The 18,305-nt window shown below is 36.9% G+C and overlaps 1 protein-coding gene and 1 pseudogene across 3 annotated transcripts; one reads left to right on the top strand and one right to left on the bottom strand.

Annotated features, from left to right (window-relative positions):
• Window positions 1-141: 141 nt before the first annotated feature.
• LOC147858748 (histone-lysine N-methyltransferase ATXR6-like) lies at window positions 142-3,246 on the bottom strand (annotated as a pseudogene). Its single transcript, XR_015530312.1, has 6 exons — window positions 2,901-3,246; window positions 2,324-2,403; window positions 1,978-2,211; window positions 1,168-1,258; window positions 770-982; window positions 142-647 (listed from the first exon to the last, which is right to left on the bottom strand). The product of XR_015530312.1 is annotated as a histone-lysine N-methyltransferase ATXR6-like (transcript).
• Window positions 3,247-10,944: 7,698 nt separating this feature from the next.
• LOC147858747 (uncharacterized) lies at window positions 10,945-17,838 on the top strand. 2 transcript variants are annotated; one of them, XM_087325733.1, is made up of 7 exons: window positions 10,949-11,703; window positions 16,389-16,460; window positions 16,564-16,628; window positions 16,825-16,963; window positions 17,086-17,163; window positions 17,492-17,581; window positions 17,663-17,838. In XM_087325733.1, the coding sequence occupies exons 1-7, from the start codon at window positions 11,149-11,151 to the stop codon at window positions 17,717-17,719; spliced, it is 1,056 nt and encodes a 351-aa protein (XP_087181859.1). In that variant the 5' UTR covers window positions 10,949-11,148; the 3' UTR covers window positions 17,720-17,838. The 2 variants fall into 2 exon arrangements, with proteins under 2 accessions (XP_087181858.1, XP_087181859.1); XM_087325732.1 differs by having other exon boundaries at window positions 10,945-11,703; window positions 17,492-17,838.
• Window positions 17,839-18,305: the final 467 nt, after the last annotated feature.

The following is an 18,305-nucleotide window of genomic DNA, read 5'->3' as shown; positions in this document are numbered from 1 at the left end:
AAATTCTTACAATTAAAAATTGCCAAGGCATTTAGAAAGTGGATTGAATGGAATGTGAATTGCTTCCCACATTATTTGAACAATGTTGATTCAACATTATTTACATAGCTCTCTGAAAGTAGCCAAGCCTAGCAGAGCAGTAGTTGTAAAAAGGTCCCTTACCATTAGCTTATACCCTGTAAAAAGGTTACCCTTTTACCCATTACCTTTTTCTCTGTAAAATGGTGATCACACCATTTTCTTTAGTTCTGTAGTTTATAGAAGGAACAATTATCCTCATATTTGTGGGATGTTCCTTAGAATGCAACATCAAAAGTTCTATTTGATGAGCGGAATGAACACTGTGATCTCTGAATTTTACACATCTAGATGATATACAATTAGGACCCATGCAATTGATCATTGTTTATCCTTTTGCATTGATAGCTTTATCTTCTACCTTTGATCAACTCTCATCCTCCGACTTCACCATCGTTATCCTCTTGCTTTACGCAAAATGTTCTGTTGGATAATCATGTCGGTATCCATTGTAGTCATAATACAGCCTCTCCCCTTTCCGAATGTCGCGGATGGCAATCAACAAAGCATGTGGTTCACCATCAATATTAAACCTTACACACCTTAGGTTTTGTTTCTTCTTGCCTTCCCTGACACCATTGTTTTATGGAAGCACAAAGACTGTTTAGCAACTTAGAAACATGCATATAAATAATGCGATAGTTCACCCAGAAGAGTGTGAGTAAGTGCAAGACATATTATGTGAACATACTGTGTATGGTTATTGATACCCGATACAAATCGAGCAATGTTGCCTCTTTTATCAGGACAGATAACCAGATCCTTGTCGGGAGAATTCGTAAAGAGTAAACCCATAATGCTATCTCCATCGTCACTTTCGCGTTTGCTCATATAATCTACATCGCCTATATACTCTGCTACAATGGTTAAATCCTTGATCGCACTATCCGCTTCCACCACAATCCTGCACAAGGCATTATAATGAAATCAATCGCCTCTAGTTTGATTACAAATCCTTTCTTTTTTCCCTTGTCATCCAAATACATATGTTTAATGGACCATCACAATTCTCCTGGTATCCCTAATCACTGCGTCCAAAATCACAATAGCTTTTGTTTGTGAGAGATGGAATTATATAAGGAAATATACCCTTCATGAGAATCAAAGGAGACCATTAATGGAGCACAAGCACCCTGTCTATACATCAATCATATGCAGCTTTATCTTCCTTGCTCATGACCTGCATTGAACATTAAAACTTAAATAAAATGCAATAAATTCATTAAACAATCACCGATGAAGTGGTGTGCATGTCAAACATCTATCTTAACTTCGTACAAGAAACTGACCTAATGATTCAATTAACGCATAACAAATTGCATTTACAAGTATCCAATTTGTATATAAAACGTATAGACAGTTCAAATTACCGGTGTAGTAGAACTACAATTCAACAATTTGCATTTGCAAGGATCTAATCGGTATCACAGGCCTATAGGCATACCTCAAATAATCAATATACCAACACAACAAATCAAAGCAAGCAATCTTCAAATGTGCAACATATGCATAATATAGGTACAGAAATAATTTCTCTCTCTTTAAAAATGTCCAAGAGTTTTTAATCGATCAATCAACCCCCTTATTCTCACTGACATGTTAATTTGAGAGACTACATGGTCAATACATCCCATTTTCTGTTTCTATTTGGAGGGTTTTTATTGATGTAATCTGTAGGAATTAATAAAATCATCAACATAATGAAAAACAGATCTGAGTAATCATTGGCGATAGAGGAAAATTTAGAGACAATCATCAGGCGGATAATGGAAAGGGTCAGGGTAAATAATCAGGGAGGATAAAAGGCAAACTCAGGGGCAATCATGGGAGCAATAAAGGAAAACTGAAGGGTAACTATCCACGGAATAAAGGAAAACTTCAGGGATTAGTTATAAAGACCTGCATTCCTCCTTTCTCTAAATTTGGATTATTGGCAGATCATGGCGCTAAACCAGATATATAGGTGAGTTCATCACTATACACTACTCCAGAATTGGTCATAGCTGTGGCTAGTGATGCCATCTGCTTCAAACGCTGCCATGGATCTCCTGATGGAGTAAAGGTGATCAACTTTCTGCTCTTCTTCTCACAGACAGAGGCTCGAAGCTGTTGTCTTCCTTCGCTTCTTTCCACCTGATACTCCCATGAAAGGCATCAAAACAGAATTTCAATTACATGGACGGAAAACAACCTTGTACTGTGAATTGTATATTCACAGGAAATTATTTCCCAAAAAGCCATAGACATTGTGATTACCATCCAATGATTGAAACGGTCTCTGAATTCTGAAGAAATCCACAATTTTGGTCTGCACCAGAGGAAAATCTGAGAGGAATTTTAAGAGTTTTTAGAGGCAAGAAACGGATTTTCGTACACCATTCTTTTGGTAATCGAAGACATCGATGATGAGAGGGAGATAGAATTTACTGTTGTTGATGTGTAGAATCGTTTTCATTCAGGGTGAGAAATTAAAAAAAAGGATGATAACACAGAGCTAAATCCAGGAGTTTATATGGTTCATGCGAAGAATTTATAAATTAGGGTTCCAAGCACGGAATTAGGGTTACAAATGTCATAAAAGAGAGATAAATGGGTATACACATAGATTGTAAGTTAGCGTTACAGAAAAAATCATTTCTTTTTTCCCTTGTCATCCAAATGCATATGTTTAATGGACCATCACAATTCTCCTGGTATTTCAAATCAACAGTAAAGAGAATAGGAAAAACAATCCACAAATTCTGATAGGTCTCGTGACAGAGGATTGAATTGGTAAACAATCATGTCGAAAGAGAGGGACGGGGAGGGGAAAGAAACAGGACCTGCGATGGAGCGATGGCGATGATGAGAGGTAGAGGGGCAAGAAGGACAGAGCCACGGCCCAGAAGGGACTCGAAAGAGGATGGGACGAAGGCAAGTGGAGTGATGATGGCCATGGTCACAGGAATCGCAGAGAAGGAGCTGAGTCTGGCGATCGCCAAGGCCGCAGGTGTGGCAGAGGATTTGGTCATAGCCAGCGAAAGCGCCATGGCAACGGCTATGGCCATGGCAATCATCTGCTTGGGCTACAGGTATGGGCTCTTCTGCCAAGATGCGCTTATTCCTCCTGTTACTGCTGCTGCTGCTGCTGCCAGCCATGGGGAAGCTTCGATCGAGCTCTACAGAGGGCGGGAAATCCGCAAGAGGAAGAAGAGACAGGAAAACGGAAAGCTGCAGAGAAAGCCTAGCGAGCTCTGCGTTTCCCGCGCGTTTCTCCGTTTCCCGCGTTTTTTTTCGCGGGGTTTTCGTTTTCTTTTTCGAATCGATTCCCAGAATTTTGTTTTGTTTTGTTTCTCTTTTTTTTACCGTTATGTTTAACAAACGTTTCTGCAAGACTGCATATTACACAAGGAAAGATAGAAAGCAAGAAATATGTATACATTATACATTATACATATATATCATATATGTACATATAGATTTTAAGTGTCTTTTAAGAGGCCCAAATGGCCTGTAATTAAACACCATACAAGAGATTACATCTTAAAACCTTGTCTCGTCTTTGTGAGCATGGAACCAACGTAAGAGTCTCGGGTCAGATATATTGTAATTTTTTGTCTTCGGAATGTATGAAGCATTAGGCCGGTCGAAAATGGAGATGTGGGAAGCATATATCTATCTCCAAAGGGCCTTGTACTGATTGGTACTAGCTCACTCGAGAGAACTCAACCAGAAGATGAGCCGAGGCAAGTGAATCGACAATGATGATTTGATGAAGGGGTGGCATGCATGCATGGGTTCTCTCAACCCTGGTTGATCGATTCAGCTCAATTCGGTTTCATTCACCACCCATTAGCAGCTTTGTAAAGTCTAGACCAACATAGCATCGACGAAGCACAAGATCGAATCAGAACAATTCTTCTACATCAAGCACTTCTCTCCTCGTAAAAATAATAGGTTTAAGTTTGTAATTGCACACGATACATATGGAGATAACTGACACGCGTGTAAAAAAAGCTTAGGATATATAAAAGGCCAAGAGGAGAATATGAAAATGAGCATTATATGTCATTAGGATTGCCCCAATACCTCTATTGGAAATCCTTATCATGGTCATCAAGTATTGGAGCATTTACCTCAATAAGTATAAAACTTGAATAATGCATTTTGGTACAATATTATATTGTACTACAAATCAGAGTTATCAACAACATGACTACAAAAGGATGGTCAAAATGTATGACTCCAACCTAGCCAATGACCCCAAGGGTGGCACGATGTCCTTCCATCCGTGAGGGTCTCCATGTAGTGGATGATGGTAAGTTGATGTTTTAAACTCTTTATTGTGGGAAAATAGGATGTATTGTAACGTCACAAGCGAGGTATACATGAGTACAAGTGATGCACGAAAGGGGCTCATCCTGCAATTATATTGGTGTTAGGCCAACCCAACGTTTGCAAGTAATCAATCGCTCAAGATGCTAGAAGAGCACCATATGAAAGAACAACAAATAAACATGATAACAACAAAGACACGCAACAATCAAATAGATAAGACATCATAGACTCAATGTACAACGATAGAGATGGCGGCTTTACTATATATAACGATCGGTATGATATACATAGTGTACAAGAGTTCTCTTGTTAGTTCACACTCCAAAAATACCCCCACCTTCACCAAACCCTTAATTTCTCATATACATACTTCATTTTGCAAATCCCACATTGGATCAACCCCTACCATGTTAATAGATACAAACAATCCCCCTTTTATTGTATTGTCTATCTCTCACTTATCCCCCCCAATGTTCCCTCTTAACTCTCTCGTCTATGCTTCATATTCCCTCTTGTGTGTGTAATAGTGCTCGGCCACAGCCAAGTCTCAATCACTCAATGGAATAAAAGAGAAAATGAAATAATAGATAGAATGCACTTACATAGTTAAGACAACGCGACACAAGATGTTAATGTGGAAAACCTTGATCAGGAAAAAACCAAGGGAGTCCACAGACTTCAACTATCACTATGAGAGGAAGGGTACAACGGGATACTCGGAGGCAACGACCTTGAGCTCTATCTTCGCCAACCGGCGGTTACAACATAAATAGGTTTCTATGTCTCTCTATCTCTCTCTCACTCGCTCTCACTATACAACAATAATGATAACAACTCATACTATCATATTTGCCCTAAGTTATATTTATATTTATATAAGTTAAGTTGTATTTGCTCGTTCTTCTCTGGCTTCTCCGATTCCCATCCGGAGGGACTGGTATCTCAACATCTGGAAACTCACCTCAAGCCCATAGGTCGAACATAAGTCCTACACTTTTTGTATTTTAATCGTTTGCCCCTCATACCCATTGGAATAGAATATAAGTTATCTAGAAAAAATTGGAGATTCACATATGCATTTGTCCTTATTCTTGTATGAACATTCTCTTGCTCATTATATAACTTTAGGGAACTCTCTTTCTAAATAAAACTACTCTTTCTTTTTATATTTATTTTTCTTAATATGGTGTGGGCGCTCTTGTTACATGCTTTTAGAGCTCTTTTGTCGAATGAAAATTGTATTCTCTCTTTGTATGTGCATGCACCACTACTTTCTCTTTTGGGCATGAACTCGTGCTTCGTTAAACATGTCATTATTGATCTATTCATGTCATTGCAAAATATATCGATTAATTCATTTGCCCTAATTACATATTTAGTGAATCAAATAGTTACTTAACAATCACCAAGTTGATGTCGTCTCTTGGAATGGTATGGTGGGAGGATAGGTTCAACAAGGAAAGGATATATATAATCATTATGCTGGTTTGGGGAAATGAAAACCAAAGGGTTCTCTTAAGATCTGATAACATTTTCTTGTGACAACTTAAAAGAACTTAGAAAGGCAAAAGAAATTCATAATGACATTTTTAATACAACTTTGATAGAGAAAATGTTATCCTTGGCATTGCTTTTGTTATGGGCATGATCATATAATATCTCGTGGTGAGAATTTACTGTAGTATTTTATACAAGTGGATAAGTGTGAGGATTAAACGAGAGTGCAAAGAAGGGGAGGATTACTTTTAATCCTCAGGATTGAGACAACCCATTAGGCCAAGTGTGAACTTGCCTGGGGGCCTTGGGTACCGCTATAAATATGAGGCCTAGCTACCCTCATTTCATCATCGTTTGACTACGTCGAGACTCTGACGTTGTGGTGGGTCAACTCTAGTAGCGAGCGCACCAGAACCAGGTACAACTCGACACCACGGTGGTGGTATGGGACGCCGATCGAGGCTCAAGTCCATCTCAATCCCTTCACTCAAGGGTGGTCGGGTGGATTGACACCCTTCTTTCTCTCTCTCCTTCCTTATCATATGCTTACATTAGATCATAACTCTAATAACTTTGGTGGATATGTATGCCAAATGTGGCATGTTGAAAAGGATTTGTATCCGTGATGTGGTCCCTTGGAATGCATTGATTGTTGGATATGCCCAATGTAGTGAGGCCGAAGAAGCCATGAGATGCTTCAACGAAATGAAATGTGAGGATATCCCTCCTAATGTTATCACTTTCTCATGTATCTTGAAAGCGTGTGGTAGTGTTGGGCCCTTCATGAAGGAAAACATGTACATGATGAAATTATCTAGAAAAAGTCGCTTGGAAAGAATTTGGTGCTTGGCATGGATTTGATGGATATGTATGCAAAATCTAGTGCACTTAGATTGGCTACGGTCGTTTGGATGACTTTACAATATTCATTGTAATACTTGACTACTTTGTATATTGTCTTTGGCCACTTTACGTTTAATATCAATGGAGGATATTATTTCGAGAAAAAAAAAACAATCAAGAAGTTAAGCAATCGATTAATAACTAGGTGCAAATGTGCGTATTAAAACAAGTACTATTTAGATCCAAACGAACATTGGTTAAACTTGAGTTGATTCAAGGAGTTATTGAGTAACTGTTTAAAACCAAAGGGTATCGTGGCAAATATGTGGAAACTTAGGGTATGTTTACTTTTCTCAATAGATATGTAATACTAAACTTTGCAAATTCACAATCAAAGAAAGATTTAGATAAACCATTTTTATTGCATGAAACCACAACCTTTTGTTCCTTGTCTCACATTATAATGCTTTCCACCTGTGATCTTTTTTGGGGGGGTTTATTTCCTCCTCTCCCATGTAATGATTTATGTAGTTTATTAATTATCTCTTACCAATTGTTCATCCCATGAACATGGTATTGTTGTTATTAACCCTTATGACCAAAGGAGGTGAAAACAAATGCATTGTGAGCTTCCCACCTTATTTCATGAAGCAAAGATGATTTGGAGCAACCACATATATAATATGAATGATATTTTGTGTGAGCCGAATCATAAAGCACATGAAAAGAACAGTGAACGCATCAATATGGACAAAACCCATACATTATCTAGAATTACACATCCTCCGTATGCATGTCAATTATTGTTTATATATTTGTTAAATTTAAGTATGTTAGGTCAAACAAGCAACCCCTACCAAACATGCAAACATTCACAAAGTAAATCCAACAACATGCATAGCACGAAGCAATAATTATTGCTTAAATAGGTTGCAATACTCGCATTCATTTGAGCACAATAAATTCCAATATGTGATTGTTGATATGTTTTGACAAAATGCCACACTGAACAATGATAACGCTAAATTGAGGGGTTTGTCAAACTTATTTTGCTTAAAAATACATGTATCATGTTATAACTATTGTAACATGAATGGAGCAATAATTAATGAGTATTATAAATTTTCCATCTAGATAAAGAGTATCATAACTTGCTTGAGCATGAGACTAGACAAATGCCCACCTAAAACACACAAGAAGAGGGATACCATGGAATGTATATTATTTAAAGAAATCTAAAGAAAAATATTGTGTTCCATTAAGTGCCAACGTTTGTTTTAATTTTCTTTGTTTTGGTTGGTGGGAGATGTCTGTTGATAAAAAGCATGGCCGTCTATATCAACATTCTTGTCATCACATAAATTGAATGATCAAACAAAGTAGTTTCTCCATATCTACCAAACCAACTTATCTTTTGTCGTGTTAATTAAGATGTCTCCATTGCTTGTGTTCCCTTACCAAAGTTAAGTGGTGGTGGTGATGGTGATGTCGAAGAGACAATCAATGTTTTATTTTTTTCCAAAAATCGAAGAGACAATGTTGATTTATAATCGACACGTAATGTTGTCAAGTTCCTATAACTTTATCACAATCACAATGATGTTGATAAAGTTACAAGAACTTGATTTATCCTTGATTTTTACAACCCATGTCCCACTAAGGTTTCTACACACAATTATAAGATGAGTTCCACTCATGGAAGTGTTACTATATTGAACTCCCAATGAACTAAGCAAGGTGATGTCATTGACAAGCACTCTCATACATTTATCCTTGACTTTACAACCCATGTCTCACTAAAGTTTCTTTCAAATTAAGACGCACACAATTATAAGACGAGTTCTGAGTTCCACGTATAGAACTGTTACTATATTGCCATCTTGTATAGCCTTTTTGTAAAAATCTCTCCTAAGTAATGGGAAAGTAGCTCCTTTTTTGGAAAAAAAATGTTACTATATTTAACTCCCAATGAACTAAGCAAGGTCATGTCATGTCGTATGGAATTATGAATAAATGATACATTTATCATGTAGATTCATTGTTTATGTTAATACTCAACGTTAGAGAGGAACATAACATCCAAACACACAAGAAGACATATATATAATAGATTCTAACGCACCCAAAAGCAAACCAAAAGGCAACATGTTGTATTGATTCCCATTGTGCGATGCCTTAACTAGAATTTAAATTTCAAAGTATGATATTGATTAATTATTAAGGCAAGTCATGTGGCATGTCATTTTATTCAATTCCCTAGTAGGGGAGCACTCAACATTTTATTTGCATGTCCCTTTCCATTACATCATTTGAGTGGCTAAATAAGGAATCATCTTCCTCATCTACCACTTCCATGCATTGTTTGCATTGATAATGACATTTTCTCTAGTGTCGTTTCCCTCACAAAATTGTGTTGTCAATCAAGAAATACATCGTAGTTGTCATAAATAAGTGACATTACCATAACCAAGGAGAATATTCAAGAAATGGAAGAAGAGGAGGCATATTAGCATATTTAAAGAGGCCAATTGTGGATTATGGGACGAGAACAACATACATCTTATAGCTTGTTCGAGAAAAGAGAATGAACATGCACTAAATAAAGAGTAGAGGAGATAAGTTAAAGAGAAAAATTGTACACAAACAAAAAATAGTGAGATTAAAGAGATATAATTTATTAATTCCCTCAATGGTCAAATATGACTCATGATACCAAATAGCAATGGAGCTGGTTCGGTTATGTTTCTTTGCCTTAAAACTGAACCGAACCATTTATATAAACCCTAAACCAAACCAAACCATTTAGGAACTTTCAAATAATTTAAACCAAACCATTTAAGAAAAGGTAAACCAAAACCGTTTATGGAAAAGTTGAAACCAAACTAAACCATTAAATAAAAAATTTAAACCTAATCACGTAAGTCAAACTAAATAAACAAAAATACATTAAATTAATATAAACATTCAAACTAAATTTACTAAATAAATAAAAAACATTAATAAAACCATTTAAGTTAAATTGATTAAAATTAAAAAAAACTAAACAATTAAGGGGAAATAAAAATTTCACCAAAAAACCATAAACGTTTAAACCAAACCTATAAACCGATACACCTGAGTTTTAGAACCAAATAGTTTCTTTATAACCCAAACCAAACCAAGCCATTAGATTTTTTGGGAACCGATAAACTGCTAAATCATGGCTTAATGGTTCGGTTCGGTTTGAGCCAAAACTGGGCCCATGGCTAATACCAAAGGTGAAACATTTGCACGTAGTATGTGTGGAGTTGAGTAGTGATTCTCAATGTTCAAGGTTTTTTTACTAATAAATATCACGATCAAGAGTGTACTTTGCTATTGAGAAATCAATGTGTGTAATTGTGTGCAAAGCAAAATTGAACATTGTGACAAAACATGCTGCTCAACTTATTCAGGATCAAATATGCATAGTCAACAAGTCTCATTTCTTATATGCCTCAATGTCCAATCTCACATTAAAGAGAATGTGAGTTAAGTATATGGAAGTTATGGCACTGATGGTGGACATATGGAAGTTAATCATAATCTAGTAGGCTTTCATTGCATACCTTGCACATATATCATATATGGGCGATGATGCTTACGTCAACACCTTACTTGTGTGAGGAAGTTCGGAGATGTGTTAAAGTCTCTCCAAGAAGCCAAGGCTCAAAGGGGCAGAGAGATGTGATTTGATACATTCTCACATTTTTACCATGTACTGGGGCCAACATCAGGGGTTAATATTTGCAATGCAATATCTTGCTGCTTCATGTGTAGTGCAATTGGATACATTCTCACATGCTTCAGGGCATCACCTACCTTCAGAGCTCCAAATGGATCATTTACTACCTGCCCATATATTGAACCAATTCGTGATCTCCAAAATGCAGTGAGACGGATTTTTTTTTTTCTCCTACGAGTTATGTGTACCTTTTACATCTTGTGTATTGTTCGGCAAAAACTACGATTACAGAGATACAACTTCATGAATAAAAACTGCGATGGAAAGCATGAGGGGTATATTTCAGGATTTGGCATAAAGCATTAGGCTGAGGGGTATTATTGAAATTTCCGAAAACCAAAATGATTTTTATTTATTTATTTATTCGATTGATTAATGAATTAATTACATTTATTTTGTTTCCTCCTCCTCCTGCCTTCTCTGAATCGCTTCCATTTTCTGCTCTGCATTTTTGATCTCTTCCGCCCCGAGATTGTTGGGGTCCTCTCCTGCCTTCTTCTTTTTTACCTCCGAAATTAGGGTTTCTGAACCATATTTCTGTCGAAAGTATACGAAAACCACACACAGTTGATATCTTCGACGGTTTCGCAGTTCGACGATCCACTCAGGGCTTCAGTTTTTTTGTTCAGGTTTCTACCTTCTCTTTTACCATGAATGATCATGTAACCATCTCTGTGAATCATCAGATAGCATCCTCCTCCTCCTCCTCCTCCTCCTCCAGAAGAGCTTCAGAAATCACCGAAGTTAACATCTCGGAGATCAAAATCGAGGAAAGAGATCCTCTTTTGGACCAAATAAAAGAAGCAGAAGCTGAAGGAGAAGAAGGTTGCATTAGAAGAGATTCGGCTTCGGAGATGCCACATTTGAGAGGAAAGTTTGGTGCCGGGCTGTCCCACTACATCAAAATGGTGATTCCAGATATGATTCTAAGAAGAAAGGATGAAAGCATAGAAAAACAAGTGGTAATTTCGGATATGTTGGCCCGTGGATCCCTTAGATATCCAGAAAACTCATCCACTGATGTAGAGAAGGACGAAACCAAAGAAAATCATGTTATTGGACATGTAAAAGATGATTTGATAAGTTGTTGCAGCAAAGGAACTGCAGTAAGCATCAAAACTTGCATTGCAGAATGCAGAATTTGTCAGGAAGAAGATGACATTGCTAATCTCGAGTCCCCATGTGCTTGTTCTGGAAGTCTCAAGGTACCTTCTGTGTTATTTTTTCGTAGAAAAATGTTGTTTTGGAACCATGTATGCCCTTATCAAATCTCTGATTCTATACATTGTTGTATAATTTGTAACATTTGATGATTCATACTATGGAAGAAGACACTACTCATCATTCTTACCTGAAGAGCCTGGCAATTTGATATAAGATCACATGGTGCTTTGTGTATAGAATGCTCCTATCAAATCTTTGAATCTGTTAGAGTATAGGATAAATTCTCTTAGTTTTCAAGCATGTAGGTTAAGTTTTTCTAACACTCAATGATTCATACTATTGAAGAAGATACTACATTTTCTTCTTATTTGAAGAGTGTGGCAATATGATACAGATGACAATATGCATTTTGTTTACTGGTGATAAATATTCAGATCTGTGTTGGCCTTCAACCAACATTTTTAACAAATTCTTATGCTATTGGCAACTACTATGTTTCTTCATTTCTTGCTTTAACTAAGAAAGCGCAACTTAGTTAAACATCAACTAGAAGATGTTTCAAAGCGTCACAAGAGTTAAGAGCTAATTGAAGATGCTGTAACTCTATATTTTTTGCGTCTGTCCAAATGATAGTCCTCTCTACAAATTGACAGGATCACTATCACATGTGAGAAACCTTCTCACGTCAGGATGTTTTGCATATATCCCATTCTCAAGGAGTACTGTCAAAAATTGAACTCAAAAGTCTCAAAAGTAAATTTTTATCGTCTTCTGTGCCAGTATCCCAGGAAAGCTTTTTTCACCTTTATAGTCTCGATGCTGGATCTGTTGTTGATGCTCTTTTTAAGGAAATCATTCTCATACTATTAATGTTTTAGATACTAATAATATATGCAAAACACCCCCTTGATAAAAACAGTGCTCTCTAGTTCAACTCTCTCGACTTTTTAAACTTGCCTTGTCTGCTCCAAGTCCAATGTATGGAAAAATTCCCTCTCCATCTCAACTCTTGGCACTCCAAGAGTATATAAATACATTACAAAAGTCAAGAATATGCCAAATCATCGATTACCACATCTTGCTTGGAATGTTGGATGTAAGCTACAAAATCATAAAAGTAAGATTCGCTCATCCGGTTGGGTTGTTGACATCAGGAAATGGTTTAGAAGATGGGGTTTGGATGATCTTTTAGAGCTTTCGGGCAATGCTATGTAGTATGTAATGATTGAAGAAAGGTTGGTGGAATCATTAAGGATGAAGTGCGAAGATGCTAAGAGTAAAAAGCTAGAATACTACATTGCAAATGTCAACCCTGAATGTTGGTCTCAATATAAAGCAAGAATGCCTATCGATCGTATCCAACCTTACCTCGTTACCAATATGAGTAGTAATGCTCGTAGAGCCCTTACACTACTTCACACTCGACCTCACAAATTAGGTATTGAAGTTGCATCATGGTATCAAAATGTAATGAACGTGAAGACATGCAAAGTATGCAATGAAGGCATGGTAGAGGATGAATGTCACTTGCTCTTCACATGCTCGACATATAGTGCAATTCGTTCAAGATATGCTTACATACTAAGAGGGAATGATAACTTAAGTGCCATACTTAAGACACCACCAAGAAGGTTGAGCTCATATGTGTATGCTTTATTCACACATAGAGGCTTTGTGCTTCAATGTGTGAATACCCATACCCCTTCTTAGGAAGGAGACACATATCAAGAACACATGCAGACTCTTGGTCTCATAGGTCAAAATTGGCCTCTTTATGGACGATAAAAATTCTAATTCTAATTCTAACTTCTCATTATAGTTTCTTTGTGGTTATGATTATCAATGAATTTCACATTCTGAAGTGGCGTTACTTTACAGTCTCCCATTGTAATACTTCACAACCTCATTCCTCCTCTCAGATTTCCACCAAAAGGACAAATTATTGAGGGGCCTGTGTTCTTCAATCTTGTTTTGATGGCACATATTAATGAGACTCTAGCTATTCCATTGGCATGATGCAATGCTAGCTGAAATTTAGGCCATTGAATGTAAAAATGCTTCGGAATTGGTCCTTTGGCGAGTGAAATGAAAAACCGTTGATGTTTGGTAGAACTTCAGGCAAAAATATAAAGCTTGGCTGATGCAAAAGGTTACCCTTAGCATCTTGGAGTGGATTTTGATAAAGTACCATACCAATATGTTCATGGGCATGTATTGCTGGAGACCTTCACATATATTGTCAGTAGGTTTGGGAGCGGATTTCATCAAAATACAATACCATTATTTTTGGGACGGTGTGATTAGTGGAGATTCCACATATTTTCCCTCTTCTAATAATGCTTCTGATATCTACACCGTGGTGGTACATTTGATGATATTACAGGCCCATCTTTAACTTCTCTTTGTTATTTGGTTGCGGGAGGTGCTAGCAATCTCACTACCAGGTCATTAATATCATCAGGACAGGCTGTGACCTATAAATTCTATCCTCTTTTTCTATGAGTCTTGATCTAGATTTTCAGCCAAATCCTGAAGATCCTTCCAGAGAGTAGTGTAAGTATGTTTGTTTATGGCTCTTTAAATACAACCATCCCTGTCTTCCACCAATGAGCTGTACATCTTGGTTTGAACATGTGAACTAGTTTTGATCCTTAGCACTATTTATTCTCAGGTCTCTGTTGTTTGTTGATGGCTGTTTAAATACAACCATGCTCCTCTTCCACCAATCAGTTGTACATCTTGGTTTGAACCCATGAACTAATTTTCTTCCTTAGTACAATTTATTCTCAGGCCTCCGTTTTTCTTTTTAGCCATTTGTATCTGCCAGCTTCTCACCCATCTATATTAGTCTTGCACTCTTAATCACTTATTGTGCATATAGTTTCCAACCCCTGTATATATTTTTCTTTGTTCATTTTGTTTGTATGATTCTCTCACATTGTCATCAATTAGTTATTTCACTTGGGACATAAAATATGACTGTGGAGATTGGGTAACGAAAATAGATCCCCCTATAAGATACAAAATGAGATAGCTAGTTTTGAATTTCTTTATGCTCTATGGGGTTCCCTGGGTCATTGTTACCTAATGAAGACAATAATCTATCTATTATCTTCCCTTTTGCTTCTTATTAATTTTTGTTAGTTTCTTTTTATATCTCTAATGGTCTTGATAGATATAATACCCCTAATTGCTAGGTTTATGCCTTTTGGTTCCATGGGTATATTTGGCTGCCAAACAGTAATCTATTTATCTACAATCCCCTTTCTTTGCACCTTCTTTTTCTATGTCTATATTAGGATTTTTTGTGGAATCTTCCTTCTTTTCTTTTGAGATTGTTGTCTCTTGCTGTCAATAATATGCCCAATCACAGATTTCCGAAACAGGTGTGGAACATAGGATGCAAGATACACAACTAATAAGAGCAAAATCCTCTCATCTGGCTGTGTGCTTGAGATTATGAAATGGTTTAAAAGATGGGGAGTAAATAATCTGTTAGAACTTTGAGGGAATGCTATGAAGTATGTGATCATTGAGTATAGAGTACTAGAGGCATAAGGATGAAGTGGCAAGATACCAAAATGTCAAAATTGGAATATTACATTGCAAATGTTAGACCCCAACATGGCCCCAATACAAGGTAAAAATGCTAGAACATATCCAATCACATCTTATTACCCCCATGAGCCTTAACACTTTTTCAAACTCTCCCACACAAACCAAGTGTTGTGTTAGCTTCATGGCATCATCCCCCAAGTATGAAGATATGCAATGTATGCAATGAAAACCTAGTGGAGGATGAGTACCACTTACTTCTCCACTGTTTAATATATAAGGTAATTTGTGAGATCTTGAAAAGCCTTAACACTTCTTCAAACTCCCCCGCACAAATGAAGTGTCGAGTTAGCTTCATGGCATCATCACCCAAGTATGAAGATATGTAATGTACACAATGAAAACCTAGTGGAGGATGAATATCACTCACTTCTCGAATGTTTGATATATAAGGTAATTTGCGAGATGTATGATGACTTGCTAGACTCCATTATAATTTATTTGTCATACTCAAATATCTAACAAGCGGGTGAGCATGTGTGTGCGTGCATTGTTTTCACATCAAGATTGTTTACTACAGAGCAATAACCATCTCAGCAATTTGATATGTTTATTTGTTTTCTCTTCGTGGATGATAAAAAATCTAGTCTATTCTATTCCTAAACTTTTGTTCCTCTGATATGTTTGGTCATCCTTGTCTTGTGTGACTAGCCAGTGCACTGATCAAATACCATGCACATGAACTTTATGTTCCATACCTTATGAACACGTTATCTTGCCAAGTCATACGGGAGAGTTGCTTTACTGCAGGTGGAACCCCAGACCATGTAGATGCTATAGCATAATGTTCAGATTTCTATAGAGTTTGTTTTTAATCTTTGTTTCAATTAAAGCTTATTCATCTGGTACGCTTGTCCATTCCTGTTTTGGTGACTTAAAGTTACCTAATGGCTAATCTATCGTTGCAAATGTTATGAGAGAACCACTTTAGACTGGTAGTAACTCACCCTATATAGATGTTATAACATAGTGTTCATGCTTGGTATAGAGTTTATAACAATCTATTTTTTAATGTTCAGATTTTTGGTTATACTGATTATTTTTTGCTACATTTGATTACATATTTTAGATGCTGATAATTTTGACCTCTTCTTTGCATGCTTATTTTCAGTTTGCTCACCATAAATGCATTCAACATTGGTGCAATGAGAAAGGGGATACCGTGTGTGAAATATGCCAAAAGGTATTGTGATCAATCTGCTTTACACATTGTAACTCTTGGAATTATGCTTATGATATATATTCTTGCAATTGTGGATAAGCTTGTTTTCATTCCTATGGTACAGCCTTTTGAAGGTGGCTATGTATGCATACAACCTGCTGGAGCTGATAGTATCCCAATCAATGTAGGGTAAGTTCCAATATATTCTGTTGCTGATACTGTAGATATTAATTGCATTAATTTCTTATAATTTAGGGATTTTCGAGAAGTAAGTGCCGTGACTTCTAGCCTGAGACCTGTCTTACTATAATACCAGGTTTTTCTAAGTTGTTTAAAATAAAAAAGACATCTCTTAACGTCATTGAGTATACTGAATTCCTGGCAGTGCTGGCTGGGACATTGCAAGTGGCCAACCTAGGCTTTTTGCCTTGGCCTCTGATCATCAGTTTTTGGAATCCGACTATGATGAATATGCAGGATCACATGCACACAGTGCAGCTTGCTTTCGATCTGTTGCCCTCATGGTACCTATTTTATGCTTTGCAAGTAGTCAAACGGGGTAAAAGTACATGGTAAAGCAATAGCATCGTTTACTTTTTTAATGTTTATTGGCTCACTGATGATGCTTTTGTCCAAAATTTGTAAGCTTGTGGCTTTGTTGCTCCTCCGACACATCCTCTCAATGACGGGTGCAGATGATGAAGATGTCTCAACCTTTTTCATGGTAATTGTACGAGAAATAGAGGGAGGAGAGATGTAAATATTGGGAGCAAATTTCAAAGATATAACCATCATCTGATATATGATACTAAGGCAAACAAAAATAGTATAAGAACCCTAGAGTTGAAGAACCCTAGAGTATAGGGGTAGTGGGATTATCACTCCTGGAGTGCTGCATTTGATCCCATGCACCCTCTTATAGGTCTTGATTTGATAGTTGTGATCGCTGATCACGAGGCCCTGAACTGGAGCCCATATCTAGGGAGGGAGGGTTTTGTGTATTTAATATTGAATCAGTACCTTCTGTTCATGTTTAATTGAGTTTGTCGCAGCTCTCTCTTGTAAGGGCTGCTGGTTTTCTCATTCCTTGCTACATTATGGCACGTGCAATGAATGCTCTGCAAATTAGAAGACAGCAGCAGGTATGGCATTGTTTTGAACTTTCTGTATGCCAGCTCTTTTGGAGGACATTTGACGTGAAATTTGGGCATGAACGAATTCAGGAAGCTACAATAGCAGCCACAGAGGTTAGGTACCTGTTTCAAGCTGGGCAAGTTTAAGCTATTATGATCCCTGGAACTCTGGTTTAAAGTTTTATTTTAAGCCTTCGTTAGCTTCAAATTCCCATGAAAACATTGTTCCCAATGGTTATGAAAGGGTCAGTAAGAGAGATAACACAGCCCCTCCTTACAATTAGTGAGGCTTGCTCTATGGGTATTTGCTGTAGTTTTTCGTATCTTCATGTATATACATACACATTTTGAATTGTGTGTATACATAGGCTGTAAGTAAGTAGAATATACTTATGAAAATTTGTAAAGTACTTCAGGTTTCTCTGAAAGGTCAAGGAATTGTAAGTAGAATATACTTTTAACAACTTGTAAAGTGTTTCAGGTTACACCCTTTCTCTGAGAGGTTAAGGAACTAAAATTTTCTTTTGTTGATTTGAGGTTTGTGTATGTTTAAAAAGAGTAAATTTGTCTTCTAGTGATGGAAGTCTTGTTGGGCCTTTAACCATGCTATTGTCCAGCTTTCGATATTATTATTATTTATTATTTTTTGGCTAGAGGGAGATGGATTGTCAAGTTCATTTAAGCTACAGCTTTATCCAGTTTCTGCTTTCTACTTAAGGAAAGATAACCATTG

Source organism: Azolla caroliniana, unplaced genomic scaffold, assembly GCF_043228905.1.
Source record: "Azolla caroliniana isolate FFs.n. ecotype wild unplaced genomic scaffold, voAzoCaro1.0.p SCAF_10, whole genome shotgun sequence".
Lineage (NCBI taxonomy): Eukaryota > Viridiplantae > Streptophyta > Polypodiopsida > Salviniales > Salviniaceae > Azolla > Azolla caroliniana.
This window is presented reverse-complemented; position numbering and strand designations above follow the sequence as displayed.